This window comes from Carcharhinus amblyrhynchos, chromosome 11 (genome assembly GCF_965287045.1).
Source record: "Carcharhinus amblyrhynchos chromosome 11, sCarAmb.v2.hapA, whole genome shotgun sequence".
Taxonomy (NCBI): Eukaryota; Metazoa; Chordata; class Chondrichthyes; order Carcharhiniformes; family Carcharhinidae; genus Carcharhinus; species Carcharhinus amblyrhynchos.
The window spans coordinates 45,935,784-45,956,791 of NC_137334.1; the positions used below are offsets into that span (position 1 = coordinate 45,935,784).

The following is a 21,008-nucleotide window of genomic DNA, read 5'->3' on the forward strand; positions in this document are numbered from 1 at the left end:
CTGAAGGCTAGGTAGTTTGCTGCGGACAATGGTCTGTTTGAGGTTGAGCGGTTGTTTGAAGGCAAGAAGTTGGGGTGTGGGGATGGCCTTGGTGAGATGTTCGTCTTCATTGATGACATGTTGAAGGCTCCAAAGAAGATGTCATAGCTTCTCTGCTCCGGGGAAGTACTGGATGATGAAGGGTACTCTGTCCGCTGTGTCCCGTATTTGTCTTCTGAGGAGATTGATGCGGTTTTTCGCTGTAGCGCATCAGAACTGTCGATTGATGAGTCGAGTACCATATCCTGTTCTTCTGAGGGCATCTTTCAGTGTCTGGAGGTGTCTGTTGCGATCCTTCTCATTTGAGCAGATCCTGTGTAGACAGGGGGCTTGTTGTAGGGGATGGCTTCTTTAACGTGTTTACGGTGGAAGCTGAAGAAGTGGAGCATTGTGAGCTTATCTGTGGGCTTGCTGTGCAGTGAAGTGCTGAGGTGACCATCCTTGATGGAGATGCGTGTGTCCAAGAATGCAACTGATTCCGGAGAGTAGTCCATGGTGAGTCTGATGGTGGGATAGACCTTGTTGATGTCATCATATAGTTGTTTCAGTGATTGTTCACTAGGAGTCCAAAGGAAAAAAAGTGTCATCAATGTCTGTAGTGCATAGCATCAGCTGAAGGTCCTGTGCAGTGAAGGGGTCTTGTTGGAACCTGTGCATGAAGATGGTGGCATATCGAGATGTGAATTTGGTTCCCATGGCTGTTCCGTGTGTCTGGATGAAGAACTGGTTGTTGAAGGTGAAGACATTGTGTTCCAGGATTAAGTGGATGAGTTGTAAAATTGCACCTGGGAGATTGGCAGTTGTCAGCTTTCAGTACTGAGGCAGTTGCAGCAATGCCATCGTCGTGGGGAATGCTGGTTAAGAGTGCCAAGACGTCCATTGTGATGATGAGTGCTTCTGGTTCAACTGCTTATGTGTGCTGAGTTTCTGTACAAGTCCGTAGTGTCGTGACAAAAGTGGGGGGTTCTTTTTACAATGGGTTTCAGGATGCCCTCAACGTAGACGGAGAGGTTCTCGCACAGGGTCCCATTGCCCGATTTGGTTGGATGTGTTGGCCTTGTGTATCTGCGGGAGGCAGTAGAGATCTCCAACGCAGGGAGTATGTGGGATGAGAGCATAGGGGGTGCTCTGAAGGTCCGGAGATCTGTGGCTGTCAGTTGTCGGTTCACTTCTTTGCAGTAATCCTGTTCAGTATGACGATAGACCCTCTCTTGTCTGCTGGTTTGATGACAATGTTGCGGTTGGTCTTCAGGGTGCAGATGGCATTGCGTTGTGCTTGGATGATGTTTGAGGCTGTCTTGTGAGTGTGGCTGATGAATCTGGCATTGACACTCCTTCTGATGGCTTGGGCATACATGTTGAGTCAAGGCAGCGGCCTTCCGGAGAAGTCCAATTCAACTCTTTCCTCTTCGGTTGCTGCACTGTGGATCTCTCTGTTGGCTGTTCTGGTTCATTGACTGTCTCATCGTGTCCGCTTTGGCTTCTTGGGGTTGTGGAAGAACTCCCGCAGCCTCAGTCGTCTGATGAATTCCTCTGTGTTTGCTGTGAGACTGATGGGGTCTATTTTGGTGAGGCAAAAATTGAGCCCTCGGCTGAGGACTCCAATTTCATCTGGTTGAAGTGTGCAGTCCAATAAGTTAACAAAGGACTTCCCTGCGGTGGTACTGTTTTCTACTGTGGTACCAGGGGAGGCTTGGTTGCTGCTGGTGGTGATGCTGAGTTTCTCAAATTTCCTGTTCTTGGTGTGCATATAGATGGCGTACTTCCTTTGGCTCATCAGCTAGGCAGAGTTTCGCAGCTGGTCTGTGTCCTGAGCACAAGTTGAGAATATGGACTCTATCTTGGTTTCCAGGATGTAGCATTTGCTGTAGAGCTGGTGTATGAGGTGGTTGAGGAATGTGAGAGAGGTGCGATGGCAAAGTCTCTCAGCGTTATCTGCGTTATAGGTTGACCTTAGTAGGTTCGTGATCTGTAGTCCTTACCGTACCTTGTCTGCTTTCTTGCATCTTTGTAGAAACTTGATGTCTGTGTCAAATGCGCGATCTTCTTGGAGATCCTCTTCACTTGGAGCCAGCAGTTTGCTGTGTCGATGGTAGCCATGATGTGGAGATGCTGGTGTTGGATTGGGGTAAACACAGTAAGGAGTCTCACTACACCAGATTAAAATCCAACAGGTTTATTTGGTAGCACAAGCCACAAGCTTTCGGAGTACTGCTCCTTCATCGGGTAAGTGGGAATTCTGTTCACAAACATGACATATAAAGACACAAATTCAATTTACAAAATCATGGTTGGACTGCGAGTCTTCACAGACAATGAAGTCTTAAAGATACAGACAATGTAAGTGGAGAGAGGGTTAAGCACAGGTTAAAGAGATATCTTCAGCCAGCTAGTGAGATTTTGCAAGCCCAGACAAGTCGTGGGGGTTACAGATAGTGTGACATGAAGCCAAGATCCTGGTTGAGGCTGTCCTCATGTGTGTGGAATTGGCTATCAGTCTCTGCTCAGCAACTCTGCGATGTCGTGCGTCATGAAGGCTGCCTTGGAGAACGCTTACTGAAAGATTGGAGGCCGAATGCCTGTGAATGCTGAAGTGTTCCCCAACAGGAAGAGGACACTCCTGCCTGGTGATTGTCGAGCAGTGTTCATTCAAGCATTGTCGTGGCATCTGCATAGTCTGTCCAATGTACTATGCCTTGGGATATCCTTTCCTGAAGTCTATCAGGTAGACAACGTTGACAGAGTTGCAAGTGTATGTACCGTGTACATGGTTAACTTACTGAGTTAACATAGCACAGCAGAGGTATGCGCTCTACCAAGTGTTGTCTTTGATTGTGTTTTATGTCTTGCTCAGGAATTAGTATGAATAATCAGAAAACATTTACAGATCATCTCTATCATTAGCTCTCAAATTGTCATTCTGAATGTCTTAAGATAATGATTGTATTCGAGATTACATTTATTGCAGAGCTCTTTATTAATTTTAAATCATAAGCCAAGTATTATAAAAGTTGCAAATTTCCCACTTTGACCTTGACCGGAATTTTCCAACCTCACCCACGGCTGGGATTCTCCAGTCCGCTGCAGTGAATCGAGTTTTGGCTGAGTATCAAATTTTCCATTCTCAATGGCAGCGATGGCCGGGTGTACAAGATTGGAGAATCCCATCCATTATCAAAACTACAAAGTTTTCTTTCATAATTCTTTGTGCATTTAAGATATACAAGTTTATGTTACACCAAGAAACAGATAAACTTGGAATTAAAGATGCAACATTGTTACTATCATCAATTCAAACTAATTCCCAGCAAATAACACTGAGGATTTTGGTAGTGTTCCCCGCCTCCCCAAACCCAGGCCATCCCCACCCCATCAAGCTTGAGCACAATTCCACAATGTTCAGCTGAAGAACATTCTGGCCTCTGTGAACTTACCCCTACTAAACAAAACTTTGGCGTTTGCCCCACGAAATTTAGCCCCTTCCCTACTGCAACATCTTGCATTTTCCAATGATGACATTTTGTTCTCATCTCCTATTTCTGTTTCTTCCCATTCCCTTCCAGTTTTTTTTTCCTCCATTCTCTTCTCATCTTCTGCTTCTCCCTCATCATTTACTCCAATTATTCTCATCTCTTCTTCTTTCGTTCTCTTCTGTATTGCTCATCCCATTCCTCTCCCTCTCTTCTAGTGTGCTTTGTCCATGAAGCATGCAAGAAAGAATACTTTTCAGTGTTTACTGATACATGTGACAAGAATAAATCGAATCAAATCCATTCTTGCTCTACTCATCCCTTTGTCAAGACTTCTGCTTCCCTTCTACTGAGCTGCAGACGCTGCATCACATCAGGGAGTAGGAAAATTACCTGTGCACTTTGTTCCAGGGGACAGTCACACCCCCTACAAAAGGATCATCTGATTTAGTCTACGGTCAGGGACGGGAGAGTGTGACTGCAAGTGAGGGAGATCTGTGGAGTGAGAACATATAAGTGGAGGACTGAAACCATGCAATTGTTCAACAGGTTTGAGGTTCCTGTAGCTTGTATGGACAAAAGCAGGGGCTGCAGGCAGGGATGAGACTGTGTTACAGGAAGCCATTCAAAGGTGGGAGGGAGGGTTAATATGAATGTAGTGGTAATTGAGGATTGAATAGTCAAGACAGCAAGGTAGCAGTAAGGGATAATCTAAGTATGATGTGGAGATGCTGGCTTTGGACTGAGGTAAACACAGTAAGAAGTCTCACAACACCAGGTTAAAGTCCAACAGGTTTATAAATAACCCTGGTATTGCGAGACTTCTTACTAATCTGAGTATGGCAGGAAGGGACAGTGTGTACAAATTGAAGAGTGTGTCAGCAGAAAAGGCTAGCCGTTGTGAAAACAATAAAAGACAGAATTAAAGACAATCTATCTGAATACATGATGTGGAGATTCCAGCGTTGGACTGGGGTCGGCACAGTAAGAAGTCTCACAAAATCAGCGCTCCGAAAGCTCGTGATACCATAGACCTGTTGGACTTTAACCTGGTGTTGTGAGACTTCTAATTGTGTCTGAATACACAGAGCATTCGCAACAAGGTTAGTGAACTGCTTACACAAATGGAAGCATGATGTGTTTGTCATTATGGAGATCTAGCTGCAGAGTGACCAAGGCTGGGAACTGAATGTTCAATGTTATACAACATTTAGAAAAGATAAACAAAAGGAAAAGGAGGTGGAATAGCGCTGATAATAAAAGATTGGCACATTAATGAGAAATGATCTTGGATTGGAAGATCAAAATATAGAATCAATTTGGGTGGAGCTAAGAAACAAAAAGATGCAGCAAATATTGGTTGGAGCTGTTTATAGGTCACCAAACAGTCAGGATAATGTAGGACACCGTATAAATAAGGAAATTGGCAGTGCATATACCAGAAGTAATACAGTAATCATAAGGGACTTGAATCTACATATGGACTTTGTAAACCTAATTAGCACTCATACTGAGGAAGATAAATACCTGGAATACATATAAGATGGTTATTTAGAACAGTACATTGAGAGATTGGATATTTTCAATCTACTATTGTGCAATGAGAAAGGGCTAATTAATAATCTCATTATAAAGGGACATCTTTTCATCCAAGTATAAATTGTAAATAGCTGAGGCTCCAATGCTGATGCTTATGGCACTCCACTATTCACTGCCTTCCAACTTGAAAAATCTATGAAAAGAAAATGATGTTGGATGTTTTGAAGATGTAATTAGCAGAATAGAGAAGGGAGGGGAAAGCATGACTTTGGACATCTCAGAATATTTTCAGCTCCTGAAGCCAAACCCATCTGATGTGGACAGGAACAGAAAGTGCCAGCCTCAGTCTTACTGATGCACTCATACCCACACAAAGATCGAATACAGATAAATCCCTTCAGATTACAGTTATCTCAGTCTCTGGCTTTTGGTCTCCCACATGGCACACCTGTCATTTCTTGATTTGATTTATTATTGTCACATGTATTAACATACAGTGAAAAGTATTGTTTCTTACGTGCTGTATAGACAAAATATACCGTTCATAGAAAAGAAAATGAGAGGATGCAGAATGTAATGTCATAGTCATAGCTAAAGTGTAGAGAAAGATCAACTTAATGCAAGGTAAATCTATTCAAATGTCTGACAGCAGCAGGGAAGAAGCTGTTCTCGAGTCAGCTGATACGTGATCTCAGACTTTTGTATCTTTTTCCTGACAGAAGAAGGTAGAAGAGAGAATATCCAGGGTGCATGGGGTCCTTAATTATGCTGGTTGCTTTGCTGAAGAAGTGGGAAATGTAGACAGAGTCAATGGATGGGAGGCTGGTTTACGTGATGGATTGGGCTACCTTCACGACTTTTTGTAGTTCCTTGCAGTCTTGAGCAGAGTAGGAGCCATACCAAACTGTGATGCAACTAGAAAGAACAGTCAGCATGGCTTTGTGAATGGAAAATCATGTCTCACAAATTTAATTGAGTTTTTTGAAGGGGTAACCAAAAAGGTAGATGAGGGCAGTGCAGTTGATGTTGTCTACATGGACCTTTGACTGCATGGTAGGTTGTTGCATAAAGTTAAATCTCATGGGATCCAGGGTGAGGTATCCAAATGGATACAAAATTGGCTTCTTGACAGAAGCCAGAGGGTGGTTGTAGAGAGTTGATTTTCAATCTGGAGGCCTGTGACCAATGGTGTGCCTCAGGGTCAGTGCTGGGCCTACTGTTACTTGTCATTTATATTAATGATTTGGAAGAGAATGTAGGAGGCATGGTTAATAAGTTTGCAGGTGACATCAAGATTGGTGGCATAATGGACAGCGAAGAAAGTTATCTCCAATTACAACAGGATCTTGATCAATTGGGCCAATGGGCTGACGAATGGCAGATGGTGTTTAATTTAGACAAATACGAGGTGATGTATTTTGGTAGATTGAGCCAGGGCAGGACTTACTCAGTTAATGGTAGGGTGTTGGGGAGAGTTACAGAACAAGAGATCTAGGGGTACATGTTCATAGCTCCTTGAAAGTGGAGTCACAGGTGGACAGAGTAGTGAAGAAGGCATTCAGCATGCTTGGTTTCATTGTTCAGAACACTGAATACAGGAGTTGGGACATTTTGTTGAAGTTGTACAAGACATTGGTAAGGCCACACTTGGAATACCGTGTGTAATTCTGGTCACCCTATTTTAGAAAGGATATTATTAAACTAGAAAGAGCGAAGAAAAGATTTACTAGGATGCTACTGGGACTTGATGGATTGAGTTATAAGGGAGGCTGAATAGACCGGGACTTTTTTCTCTGGAGCGTAGGAGGCTGAGGGGTGACCTTATAGAGGTCTATAAAATAATGAGGGGCATAGAAAGATAGATAGTCAATATCTTTTCCCAAAGGTAGGGGAGTCTAAAACTAGAGGACATAGGTTTAAGGTGAGAGGGGAGAGATACAAAAGTGTCTAGCGGGGCAATTTTTTCACACAGAGGGTGGTGAGTGTCTGGAACAAGCTGCCAGAGGTAGTAATAGAGGCGGGTACAATTTTATCTTTTAAAAAGCATTTATATAGCTACATAGGTACAATGAGTATAGAGGGATATGGGCCAAATGTGGGCAATTGGAATTAGCTTAGGGGTTTTAAAAAAAAGAATGGCATGGACAAGTTGGGCCGAAGGGCCTGTTTCCAGGCTGTACACCTCTATGACTCTAATGCTTTCTATGGTGCATCTGTAAAAGGTGCTAAGAGTCACAGCTGACACGCCAAATTTCCTTAGTCTTGTGAGAAAGTAGAGGCATTGGTGGGCTTTCTTAGCTAGAATGTCGGCATGGGGGGACCAGGACAGGTTGTTGGTGATTTGGACACCTAAAAGCTCTCGACCCTTTCTACTTCATACCCGTTGATGTAGACAGGGGCATGTTCTTCTTTATGCTTTCTGAAGTCAATGACAATCTCCTTCATCTTGCTGACACTGACAGAGAGATTATTGTTGCTGCACCAGTTCACCAGATTCTCTATCTCATTCCTGTAATCTGTCTCGTCATTATTTGAGATCTGACCCACTATGGTGGTGTCGTCAGCAAACTTGAAAAACAGATTGGAGGGGAATTTGTCATAGGTGTATAAGGAGTATAGTGGGTCTAAGAACACAGACTTGTGGGGCACCGGTGTTGAGGATGATTGTGGAGCAAGTGCTGTTGCCTATCATTACTGATTGTGTCTGTGAATTAGGAAGTTCAGGATGCAGTTGCAGATGGAGGTGCAGAGACCCAGGCCACGGAGATGAGTTTCATGGGACTAATAGTGTCGAACGCTGAGCTATAGTTAATAACTAAGATTCTGACATAGGTGTCCTTGTTAACTAGGTGTTCCAGGGTTCAGTGCAGGGCCAGGGAGATGGCTTCTGCTGTGGACCTGCTGCGGTGGTAGGCAAACTGTAATGGACCCAGGTAGTCCAGAAGGCTTGAATTGATCTGTGCCATGATTAATCTTTCGAAGCACTTCATAATGATGGATGTCAGAGCCACCAGCCAATAGTCATTAAGGCGCGCTGCTTGGTTTTTCTGAGGTACTGGGAAGATGGTCGTCTTCTTGGAGCAGATAGGGAGCTCAGATTGTTATAAAGAGAGGTTGAAGATGTTTGTGAATACCCCCAACAGCTGATCCGCGCAGGATCTGAATGTTTGTCCAGGTACCCCGTCAGGGCCAGTTGCTTTCCGTGGGTTGACCTTCAAGAGGGCTGCTCTGACATCTGCAATGGTGACCCCAGATACAGATTCATCCAGGGCTTCCAGGGTGGAGGGCATGCTCTTGCTGACCTCTTGCTCAAAACGGGCGTAGAATGCATTGAGCTCATCAAGGAGGGGTGTGTTGGAGCCAGCAATTCGTGGATGGTTTCAACGCTTTAAAGTTAAAAGGAGATTTTTATAAAGCGATGGGTTCAAGCAGGATGTGTGGTTTCCTGTAGTCAAACTTCCCGAAGGTTGGTTCTCAGGTGAACGTCAACTGAAACAGGTTGTGTACTCTTGTTGCCTGATGTCTCTTGGCTTCTTTCTGAGTCTGATTCATAGGCTGGTTGAACCGATGGTTCAAAATAGCTTTACTGAAACCTGCCTACCCATAGCTCCTAGCTGATCTTTCAAAGACAATGTGGCTGCCTCCATTTGGCTTTTCCCAAGTTCAAAGTCATTTTCCAAATAAGGTGGGGCATTCAAATTGATTACACATCCTGTATTGTGGGTAATAATTTCTGGATTTCTACCTGAGCCACAAGCTAATTGGCATAGGGTCAATAGGATTAGTGTGGGAGGAATGGGTTTGAATTCATGGGATATTGGCATCAGTATTGGGGAAGAGAGAACCTGTTCCAATGGGACGGTCTTCATCCGAATCATGCTGGGACCAGAGTCCTGGCGAATCATATAACTAGGGTTGTAGATAGGGCTTTAAACTAAATAATGGGGGGAAAGGTTTAGTTGTATGGAGAATTAGAAAATCAAAGTTAAAGGAAAGGGTAGAGCTGCAGATTAATGTTGAGGACTTTCAAATAGTTAAAGGAGTCGAGGGCTCAGGTGTAAAGTTTCAAGGCATAGAACATAGAACGTTGAACCCTACAGTGCAGAAAGAGGCCCTTCGACCCATTGAGTCTGCACCGAACACAATCCCACCCAGGCCCTATCCCCATATCCCCACATATTATACCCACTAATCCCTCTAACCTACACATCCTTGGACACTAAGGGGCAATTTCTTAGCACGGCCAATCAACCTAACCTGCACATCTTTGGGCTGTGGGAGGAAACCGGAGCACCTGGAGGAAACCTACGCAGACACGAAGAGAATGTGTAAACTCCAAGTAATAGAGCAGACAGATAGAAGGTGGCAGGAATCTAACCTCAGGCAGAGCAAAAAAAGTGACAAGTATGAGACAGGAGGTGGTCAGTGCAGTACTGAGGGTGTTGTACCCAAACGCATGCAGTATGCAGAACAAGATAAATGAGCTTGTTGTGCACATTAAAATTGGCCCGTATGATGTTGTGGGCGTCACAGAAATATGCTGCAAGGGGATCAGGGCTGGGATCTAAATATCCAAGGGTGTGTATCCTATTGGAAGGACAGGCAAGTGGGCAAAGGAAGCAGTGTTGCATCATTAGTAAGGAATGAAGTTAAATCGATAGCACGAAGTGATATAGGATTAGAAAGCACAGAATCTCTGTGGGTAGAATTGAGGAATTGCAAAGGTAAAAAGTTGCTGATGGGAATTGTCTACAGACTCGCTAGCAGTAGGCAGTATGTGAGGCAGAAAAGAAGTCAGGAGATAGAAAAGCCATATAAAAAAAGGCAATATTACAATCATCAATATGCAGGTAGACTGGAAAAATCAGGTAGATAGTGGATCCCAAGAAATTGAATTTGTGGAATGTCTAAGAGATGTTTTTTGGAGCAATTTGTGACAGAGCCTACTAGGGAAATTTGGTGATTTGTAATGAGGCAGACTTGATTACAGACCTTAAGGTGAAGGAACCCTTAGGGAGCCTAAGGGATCCTTCACCTCATTCTATATGATAGAATTTACCCTGCAGTTTGAGAGGGAGAAGCTAGAACCATATATAATGGTATTACAATTTAGTAACAGTAACTATAAAGACATGAGAGAGGAGCTGGCCAGAGTTGATTGGAAAAAGAGCCTAGCAGAGAAGACAGTGGAGCAGCAATGGCAGGGGTTTTTGAGGGTTGTTCGGGAGCACAATAGAAATTCATCTCAAGGAGGAGGAAACATACTGAGGGGAAAATGAGGCATCCATGGCTGACGAGGGAAGTCAAGGACAGCATAAAAGCAAAAGAAAAAGCATACAAAGTGGCGAGGATTATTAGGAAGCCAGAGGATTGGGAAACCTTTAAAAGTGAGCAGAGGACAACCAAAAAAGGAATAAGGGTGGAGAAGATGAAATATGAGTGTAAGCGAGTTAGTAATATAAAAGAAGATAGAAAAAGTTTTTTTCAATATATAAAAGGTAAGATAGAGGCAAAAATAGACATTGGACTACTGGAGAGATAATAATAGGAAACAAAGAAATGATAGAGGAACTGAATAGCTACTTTGCATCAGACTTCATGGTGGAAGATACCAATGGGATGCCAGAACTCCAGGAGAATCAGGGGGCACAGCTGCGTGTAGTGGCCATCACTAAGGAGAAGGTTCTGGGGAAACTGAAAGGTCTGAAGATGGGTAAATCACCTGGACTACACCCCAGGGTTCTAAAAGAAATAGCTGAGGAAATTGTGGAGGCATTAGTGGTGATCTTTCAGGAATCACTGGAGGCAGGGAAGGTCCCAGAGATTGAAAAGTAGCTAATGTAACACCACTGTTTAAGAAGGAAGGGAGGCAACAGACAGGGAATTATAGGCCAGTTAGCCTGTCTTCACTCATTGGCAAGATTTTAGAGTCCATTATTAAACATGAGATTGCAGAGTACTTAGAAGTGCATGATAAAATAGGACTGAGTCAACAAGGCTTCATCGGGGGAGATCATGTCTGATAAATCTGTTAGAGTTCTTTAAGGAGGTAACAAGGAAGTTAGATAAAGGAGAACCAGTGGACGTGATTTATTTAAATTTCCAAAAGACCTTTGACAAGGCGCCACATAGGAGAGTGTTAAATAAGTTAAGAGCCTATGGTGTTACTGATAAGATCCTGGCATGGATAGAGGATTGGTTGATTGGCAGAAGGCAGAGAGTGGGATAAAGGGATCATTCTCAGGATGGCAGCCAATGACTAGTGGTGTGCTTCGGGGGTCGGTGCTGGGCCCACAACTTTTCACAATATTCATTAATGACTTTGAAGAAGGAACTGAAGGCACTGTTGCTAAGTTTGCAGATGATACAAAGATATGGACAGGTAGCATTGAGAAAGCCGGGGGGGGGGCTGCAGAAAGACTTGGACAGGTTAGGAGAATGGCAAAGAATTGGCAGATGGAACACAGTGTGGAAAAGTGTGAAATTATGCACTTTGGAAGGAGGAATGGAGGCATAGACTATTTTCCAAATGCTTAGGAAATCAGAAACACAAAGGGACTTGTGAATCATTATTCAAGATTCTCTGAAGGTTAACGTGCAGGTTCAGTAGGCAGTTAGGAAGGCAAATGCAATGTAAGTGTTCATGTTGAGAGGGCTAGAATACAAGAGCAGGGATGTACTTCTGAGGCTGTATAAAGCTCTGGTCAGACTCCATTTGGAGCATTGTGAGCAGTTTTGGGCCCCATATCTGAGGAAGAATGTACTGGTCTTGGAATGGGTCCAGAGGAGGTTCACAAGAATGATCCCTGGAGTGAAGAGCTTGTCGTATGAGGAACAGTTCAGGACTCTGGGTCTGTACTCATTGGAGCTTATAAGGATGAGGGGAGATCCTACTGAAACTTACAGGATACTGCAAGGCCTGGATAGAGTGGACATGGAGAGGATATTTCCACTAGTAGGAAAAACTAGAACCAGAGGGCATAACCTCAGGCTAAAGGGACGATCCTTTAAAACAGAGATGAGAGGAATTTCTTCAGCCAGAGAGTGGTGAACCTGTGGAACTCTTTGTGGAGGCCAGGTCATTGAGTGTCTTTAGGACAGAGATACATAGGTTCTTGATTAATGAGGAGATCAGGGGTTATTGGGAAAAGGCATGAGAATGGGGATGAAAAAATACCAGCCAAGATTGAGTGGCAGAGCAGATTCGATGGGCCAAGAGGCCTAATTCTGCTCCTATGTCCTATGGTCTTAAGGGTTAACACCTTTGAGGGTTTGAGACAGTCATATCACAATACAATGGGATGGTGACAGTAGCCATTCACTTCCTCCAGTCACAAATTGAATTTCAATTTTCCTTTTTGTTCACTAAGAAACATGGAGACAGGCAGTCTGGAATTTCCTTGGTATTTTTAGAAGCCACTGTTTTCCACTGATCAAGCCTTCCATCTCTCCCTCCTTCTCACTTCTCCTTATTCTGCTGTTCTTCTCCTAGCTGTGCTCCCACCATTCCATCGTCCAATTATCCTCTCTAAATTTATTTGACCCACAATTGTTATTGACTGGCTAAATGAAGTGCCAAAAGAGCTAAATTACTGCCTTTAAAATTTCCAAACATACACAGCGAAACAGATGCAGATTTTCAGACTGTTTTCATATATTGCTAATTTCTCATTGTATCCACCTACAGCTGGTCGTAATGTGACATTCCCAAATATCCAAATATTCAATGTTAGCCAAGGGCAGCTGATAGCACTCCTTCAAGTTCCAAGGGTCAAAAGCTTAAACCCCCTGGAGGACATAGTAGCTTGTCATCCTTGTATAGTTCAATACTTTCAGGTGCCAACCCTCAATTAAAATGTTAAAACACGTATGATTTATAACTGCAGGTTCATACTAAACGCACTATGGCACTATTCAAAAAAGCAGATGAAGGGCAAGACAATATTTTCAAATTGGCAACACAAGTAATATCACGAGTTAAGTGCCATCCATACTACTGTTGTGGGGCTCTGTACATTTTCAATTATCTCAGTTTGTGAAATTTTTCGGGATGTTTGAGACATGCTAAGGTGCACGAAGGTGCTTCATGCAGCATGACATTTTAAACAAAAAAATCCAAGTGAAATTCTTTAATTCTTCAAACATATTCCTTATTACAAAATTATTTCTATTTTAGTTTGAAAGTTTTATTTTAACGACAAAGAGTAATTTAGTTAATGATAATCTGTAGTTACCTAACACTTTCAACGCAGTACAATGTTCCAAGACAATTCAGTCAAAATGCCTAGGCATAGTCCAACTGTGGAGGGATAAAATCAAACATACACAAGAGGCTAGAATTAGAGGAGCACAGAGATCTTGTAGGTTAAGGAGCTGGAAGAGGTCTAAAAGAGGGAGGAGTGAGGCCATGGAGGGGTTTGAAACAAACTTGAGAATTTTAAAACTGAAACATTGCAGGGTCAGGTGCTAATGTAGGAGTGAGGTGTGCCACAAAGTTTTGGATGAATTCATGTAAGATGGAAATGGGAGGCTAGCCAGGGGAGCAATGGAATAGTCAAGTCTGGATGATTGAAGCATGGATGCGAGATAATAGCAGATAATAGCAAGGACACATAGGTACAAATATGCACTGGTGATATTAGAACAGCTATGTGGTTGGATAAATATCTCGAGATCCAATATGACACCAAGATATCAAACACTGCATTTCAGCCTCAAACAGTTGCTAGAGAAAGGGATGGAGCTCATGGTGAGGGAATGGAGTGATGGGAACTGAAGGTAGTGGCTTTCATTTTCCCAATTACTAGTTGGAGGAAATTTCTGTTCATTTACTACAGAATTTCAGACAGAATCTACCCACCTCTACCAAAATGTGTATTACCCCTCACTCCATCAGTACTTCTCCATATTTCAAATCTACCTGTAATATCTTCCCCTATTACTAGACATCAAAAGATGTAACATTTATTATGTACTTCTACATAATAACAAACAACACTGATTTTAAATCTCACATTGAGAACATAATTCCTTAATTTGAAGCCAAAACTACAATGAGCAGATGTATAATCCATTGTGTCACAACAGAATTTCTGGGGCTTTGATTGCTCAATCCTATGATGTCTTTGTGAAATCATGGACGCTTCTGCATTTTTGCCAATAAAGTTTATTAATTTAAAATTGTAATTTAATTTCTTCAACACCCAATGTTATTATTTTATTTCTAATGTATTCCAATATTAAGTGAAATAAAACTCATTAAAAAAAGATGCACCATATACCAGCAGAATATTGTAAATTTGATGATTCTGGAAGATAGTGGGTTTAATGGTCAGCAGATTATTAATAATCCTGACTGCCAGAGCCAATTACAAAGCTGATTTACACAATTAAGTAGAATTAGATGGATTGTAACTTTGCGGTGTTTAAACAAAAGACAGTTTACGTAGATGGAAAAACCTAGACAAATTCAAAATGCATCCAAAATTTGCCATCAATTAAACGCTCATTTTAGAACAAAGAATAAAGAAGATTATGGCACAGGAACAGGCCCTTCAGCCCTCAAAGCCTGCACCAACCCTGCACCAACCATGCTGCATATCTGAACCAAAACCCCCTACCCTTCTGGGGACTGTATCCCTCTATGCCTATCCTATTAATGTAATTATCAAGATGCCCCTTAAAAGTTACTATCATATCTGCTTCCACAACTTTCTGCGGCAGTTATTTTATTTTTGGTCTTGGTAAAGTAACATGAATAACAATTACAAACATAACTGAATAAGGTATATGATCCTGTCACAAAAATATTAAAGCTTTCCTTGACAAGCAAAATTCACACTAGTAAATCATATTTACCTTCATCCAACCATTCCACAGGATAGTGATCTGAATCTTGTAAACAAATAACAACATAAGTACTAGAGCACATAAGATCACTGAAAGATTCTGGATGACCAGTGCAACTTGTACAACTGAAATTCAAAAAAGAAAATATTAATAAATGTTTAAAATGGCAACATGTAGAATTGCAGAATGATGAAATCATGTTTCATCACGAAACTATAGCTTTTCTGTGTAACAAACCACCATACCTTTCATTCTAGTATTGTTGTCAACCCAATTTCCAACTAAGGCACCAAACAGAATAAGTGATGAAGAAACAGCCAAACCAAACACAGCTGGAAGCAGCAAGCTATTTTCATAAAGTTCTACCAGGAAAAGTGAGACAGCGAAATGCCACATGCGATCGCCCTGAAGAACAAAGTGCGTTGTAATACTCTTACATTTTAAAATATATTTTTCTTGGTGAGCAGGAGCGAAGAGAGAACAAGACTCTGATCTGCCCCTCACCTGCCACAAGGAGGAAAAAAACAGCCTATTCTTATCCTTTATCAATGCTGCTCTATCTGAAAGTGGCTAAGAGAGGCACAGCCAGTGGCACATAGTGGACATGAATGTTTATCTCAGTATTCTACGGCAAAGAATGTTTATGCTGAGACCATAAGGTTGCAAGATAAAGCAAAGCATTCTTTGACGAGTAACTTTTATATTGCTGCATTATAAAATGTTTGAAACCCATTTTCAGGGTACCCACAGTATAAACTTGCAGCAAAGAGTTACAACATTCAAAGAGATTTGATAAGATTCCCTTATCAAGTGGTTGTGAGTTTTCTTTCACACTGCATTTTACTGAATGGCAAACATCTATCCTTCTCGGTGACGTACAAATAGGTAGGCATTTTAAACGATATCTATAAAGAACAATTGTGAAGTTTCTTTCACTTTACCTGCACATTTAAAAATTGAAGGCTTCAGCAAGTCAAATAATAACTGGTACTGATATTGAATCAGTTAAAGATCAGAAAATCTGTTTTACTGACAATCATATTAAAGACAACTGTGGTTCCCTTTAAAACATAACAAAGAATCAATACTGATTTGAGAAAAAACTAAATTATATTTTTGATTAACGTTTGAAAATTATAGTTATGTATTATAAGCCCATAGAAGTAAAATATAAAAATCACCACAAAGTTTTAGGTGTACAATAGAATCAAAAAATGTAACTCACCCACGAGGATAATAAATGAGTTAGATAGATAAAAAAGTGAGCCGACTGCAAGAACCTCCAGGTAGGATCTGTATATTTTAAAAAAGTTATTAATAACATAAAACATATTTTGAGTTTTATTGTGAAGAAATAAGAACATAAGAACATAAGAAATAGGAGCAGGAGTAGGCCATCTGGCCCTTCGAGCCTGCCCCGCCATTCAATAAGATCATGGCTGATCTGTCGTGGCTCAGTTCCACTTTCCCGCCCTCTCCCCATAACCCTTAATCCCCTCTCTTATCAAAAACCCATCAACCCGCTTCTTAAAAATATTTAGCGAGGCAGCCTCCACCACTTCAACGGGCAGAGAATTCCAGATATTCACCACCCTTTGAGTGAAGAAGTTCCTCCTCAACTCCGTTCTAAACCTCCCCCCCTTTATCTTGAGGCTGTGTCCCCTAGTCCTACTGTCTTTTTTGAGCGGGAAGAGTCTCTCCACCTCTATCCTATCCATCCCATTCATCATCTTATACATCTCAATGAGATCTCCCCTCATTCTTCTAAACTCTAACGAGTACAAGCCTAGTTTATTCAGCCTCTCCTCATAGCTCAACCCCCTCAACTCCGGTATCATCCTAGTAAACCTCCTCTGCACTCCCTCCAAGGCCAAAATATCCTTGCGCAGGTGCGGCGCCCAAAACTGCACACAGTACTCCAGCTGCGGCCTCACCAATGCCCTATACAGCTGCAGCAAGACCTCCCTACTTTTATATTCAATCCCCCTCGCTATGAAGGCCAGCATCCCATTCGCCTTCCTGACCACCTGCTGCACCTGCAGGCTGGGTTTTTGCGACTCATGCACAAGGACCCCGAGGTCCCTCTGCACCGTTGCCTGCTGCAGTTTTTCGCCATGTAAGTAATAGTCCTTCCTACCATTCTTCCTACCAAAGTGGACCACCTCACACTTGCCAACATTAAATTCCATTTGCCATTTCCTGGCCCATTCGCCCAGCCTATCTAGATCCTTCTGCAGACTCTCCACACCCTCCGCACAATTTGCCTTTCCCCCAATCTTGGTGTCATCAGCAAATTTCGACACCCTACACTCGGTTCCCTCCTCCAGATCATCTATATAAATGGTAAATAGCTGAGGCCCCAGCACCGACCCCTGGGGCACCCCACTAGTCACCAACCGCCAATCCGAATAGCACCCATTGACCCCCACTCTCTGCCTCCTATTTGACAACCAATCCTCCATCCACGCTAACACCCTACCCCCAACTCCATGTCCTCTGACCTTCTGCAGTAACCTCTTGTGAGGTACCTTATCAAACGCCTTCTGAAAATCCAGAAAGACCACATCCACCGGCTCTCCTCTATCCACCGCCCTAGACACATCCTCATAGAACTCCAGTAAATTTGTCAGACACGACTTCCCTTTAATGAAATTAATAATTAACTGTCTTACCTAGTCTCTTCATGCATCCTCCTTTTTCATTACTGCTATCATGTATGCTCGTGCTAACAGAGGGCTCTTCCTCTATTTCAAGATCCATGGATAGCTTACAAGCGCCTTAAGCACAAAAAGTTGTGTATTCAAAAACTAAATTTGCTTGTTTTTCTTGTAGCAAACCAGTCCTAGATGTAAATAAAATGAACACTGCTGTTAGTTATTGGACATAGTAAATATAAATGCAAGTCAGAATCCTGGAACTCACTCCTTAGCTATAACATATGGATTGCAATGGTTTGTGAAGGCTGTTCACTACCACCTCCTTAAGGGCAATTAGGAAAGGACAATAAATGCTGGTCTTGCTGGTATTCACATCGCAGGAACAAATATAAAAAAAGAGCAATTCGGTCACAATTTCCAGAAGTCAATTTTATATTATCTGATGGCCCACTGCTCAATTCTGCCATCTATCAATAAGTCATATTATTATTATTTTATGACTTTTATTGCAATTAATTTACTGAATATTTGGCTTAATTGCAGTTTGGTTTTGTTAGCCTTGGGATATCTTGTTCAGCTACCTCCAGCAATATTACAGGTTTGTGAATAAATATGGCATAATTGAACTAGAAATTTTTGTAAATTCATTCATGATAAGAAGCCCATTAGTTACAAACAGTGATACCAAAATGTAATCAAAAAGACTAATGGAATGTTGGCCTTTATCTCAAGGAACTGATAAGTGAGGGAGTGGGCTTCACAAAGGGCAAATACCACAGATGCTGGAACTGCAAAGACAGTCCAGTACCCTCGACACCAGTCAGGGTACTGGACTCAGTGTCGAATACTGGCTCTTGGGAAAGATAAACCTGGCTTGTATTCCCATGATTTCAGATATTTGAGGGCTGACATAACTGCGATGTTTAAAATGATAACTGGGTTTGAAAGGTGAGATATTGAGATGAGGCTGGAACTTTGCAGCTGTTCATGCCAGTGGGATCTTCTGGTCCCCGCTGATGGCACACCCCACTGTGGGCTTCCTGACAGCGAGGGGTGAGGGACCAGAAGATCCTGCTGTAGGAAACACGCCACAGGGAGGTCAGAAAGTCCCATCCACCATTCTTCTGATGGGAGAATCCAGAACAGCACATAATTTTTAACAGCCAGGCCATTTAAAAGTGAAATCAGGACACGATTTTTCACATATAAAGTTATGAAATCTAGACCTCTCCCCAAAAAGACTATTTTTGTTCAATTGAATTTTTTAAGACTAACATTAATAAATTTTGGTTTGGTGGTGGTATCAAGGGATATACAATAAAGATGTGCAAATAGAGTTCAGGCTCAAGGAGCTGAATTGCCTACTTATGCTCTTACGTTTGATGAGTACATTTAAGAAGGCAGCCATTTGATTGAAAGATCCGCCATTAGATGTTGAAGTAGAGTGCAGTATGAACAATAGCAGTAAGATTGAAACTGGTGCATGGAAGGGGAATCGGAAGCCATTAGTTAAAGCATTCCTAGAAAAATTGAAAATAGGAACAGGTGTGGGCCATTAGCCCTTCAAGCCTTCTTTTGTCATTCAATATGACCATAGCTGGTCCTCAATGCCATACCCCCTGTGCGCTCCCTACACTCCTTGATACCTTTACAGTCTACAATTCCAATTTCTTTCTTAAATATATTCAGTGACTTGGCCTCCAAAGCCTTCATTGGTAAAGAATTCCACCCACCATTGAGTGAACACATTTCTCCTCATCTCAATCTGAAATGGTCTGTCTGTATCCTGAGATACAGGGTTTTTTTTAGGCCCCCTTGTTCGAGAAGCCCCAGCTGAAGAAACAACATTTCTGCATCCAGTCTATCCTGCTCTGTTGGAATTTTTTATGTTTCAATTCAAACTCCTCTCATTCTTCTAAATTCCACTGAATACAAGCTCAGTTGACCAAATCTTTCCTCATATAGCATTCCTGACATTGCAGGAATCAGTCTGGTAAACGTTTGCTGCACTCCTTCCATGGCAAGTTTATGTTTTCTTCAATAAGCAGACCAAAACTGCATACAATGCTGCAGATATGGTCTCACCATGCCTGATACAGCTGCAGTAAGATATCCTTGTTCCTATACTCAAGTCCTGTTGCAAGGAAGACCAACATACCATTTACCTTCCTAACTATTTGTTTGCCTGTATGTTTGCTTTCTGTGACTGGTGTACCTGAACACCCAGTTCCCCTTGTAGATCAACATTTCCCAATTTAGCATCCTTTAAATAATACTCTGCCATTCTGTTTCTCCATCTGAACTAGATAACTTTATATTTGTCCACATTATGCTTCCTCTGCCATGTATTTGCCCATTCACTCAACTTGTCTAAATCACCTTGAAGCCTCTTAACATCCTCCTCATCACTCACATTCCCACCAAGTTTTGTGTCATTAGCAAATTTAGAAATAGCGCATTTGGTTTTCTTGCTTAAATCATTGATGTATATTGTAAATAGCTGAGGCACATGCACTGATCCCTGTGGGGCAAGACCCATTTATTCCTACTCTCTATCTGCTAACCAATTCATAATCCATTCCAATATATTACCCCCAATCCCATGTGTTTTAATTTTGCACACTAACCTCTTATGTGGGACTTTATCAAAAGCTGAAAATCCAAATACACCACATCTACTGATTTGCCCTTATCTATTCTGCTAGTTATGTCCTCAAAAATCTCCACTAGGATTTTCAAACATAATTTCCCTTTCATAAATCAATGTTCACTTTGTCTAATTTTCTTTGTCTTTTTCTAAGGGTGGGTTTCTCCAATCCTGACACTGGTAGCCTGCAGCAAGTGAGAATGAAGAATTTTTACAGAGAACTCTTTTTAAGGTAAAGGTTGAAAAGGAATGTTCATAGCTCTGTTGAGAGTAGTACTCTGGGTTAAGTATTTGATTGCTCTACAAAGTGCCAGCATTGTCAGCCGAACCAAATAATCCAGCACTGCTCAATAAGGTTTGCACAGTTTGAACGTACAACATTCTGACTCAGACAACAGTGCTATCACTGAACCAAAATAGTTACTCACAGATGAATATCCTTCCTCAGAAAAAAAACACATAAATTATGAATGTATTTTGTTTGACAGATTTGTTCCATACTTCACACAATTCTAACTTCTAAACAGTTTTGAATAATGAATGACTACTAAATAGACTAAAATTCAGGGTAGAACATAGCACTGGAGAATCAACAAATGTATAGTGGACATGCAAAATAGGCTACAGAACTCAGTGCTTGGAACATCAGTTTACCTCATCGATATAATGATGTGAAGATGCCGGCATTGGATTGGAGTGGACACAGTAATAAGTCTCACCTGATGAAGGAGCAGTGCTCGCTAAGCTTGTGACACCAAATAAACCTGCTGGGTTTTAACCTGGTGTTGTCAGACTTCTAACTGTGCT

The 21,008-nt window shown here is 41.9% G+C and overlaps 1 protein-coding gene across 3 annotated transcripts in view; it reads right to left on the minus strand.

Moving 5' to 3' along the window:
* The window catches only part of LOC145350095 (ferroportin-like), a 52,195-nt gene that overhangs the window by 20,612 nt on the left and 10,575 nt on the right, over positions 1 to 21,008 (minus strand). For all 3 annotated transcript variants that reach the window (XM_080198988.1, XM_080198990.1, XM_080198987.1), the window contains exons 2-5: positions 17,570 to 17,739; positions 16,123 to 16,190; positions 15,143 to 15,302; positions 14,907 to 15,022 (exon numbers count right to left, since the gene is read on the minus strand). In XM_080198988.1, coding sequence (XP_080055114.1) covers positions 14,907 to 15,022; positions 15,143 to 15,302; positions 16,123 to 16,190; positions 17,570 to 17,657 — 432 coding nt within the window. In that variant the 5' untranslated portion in view covers positions 17,658 to 17,739. The remainder of the gene's footprint in view (positions 1 to 14,906; positions 15,023 to 15,142; positions 15,303 to 16,122; positions 16,191 to 17,569; positions 17,740 to 21,008) is intronic.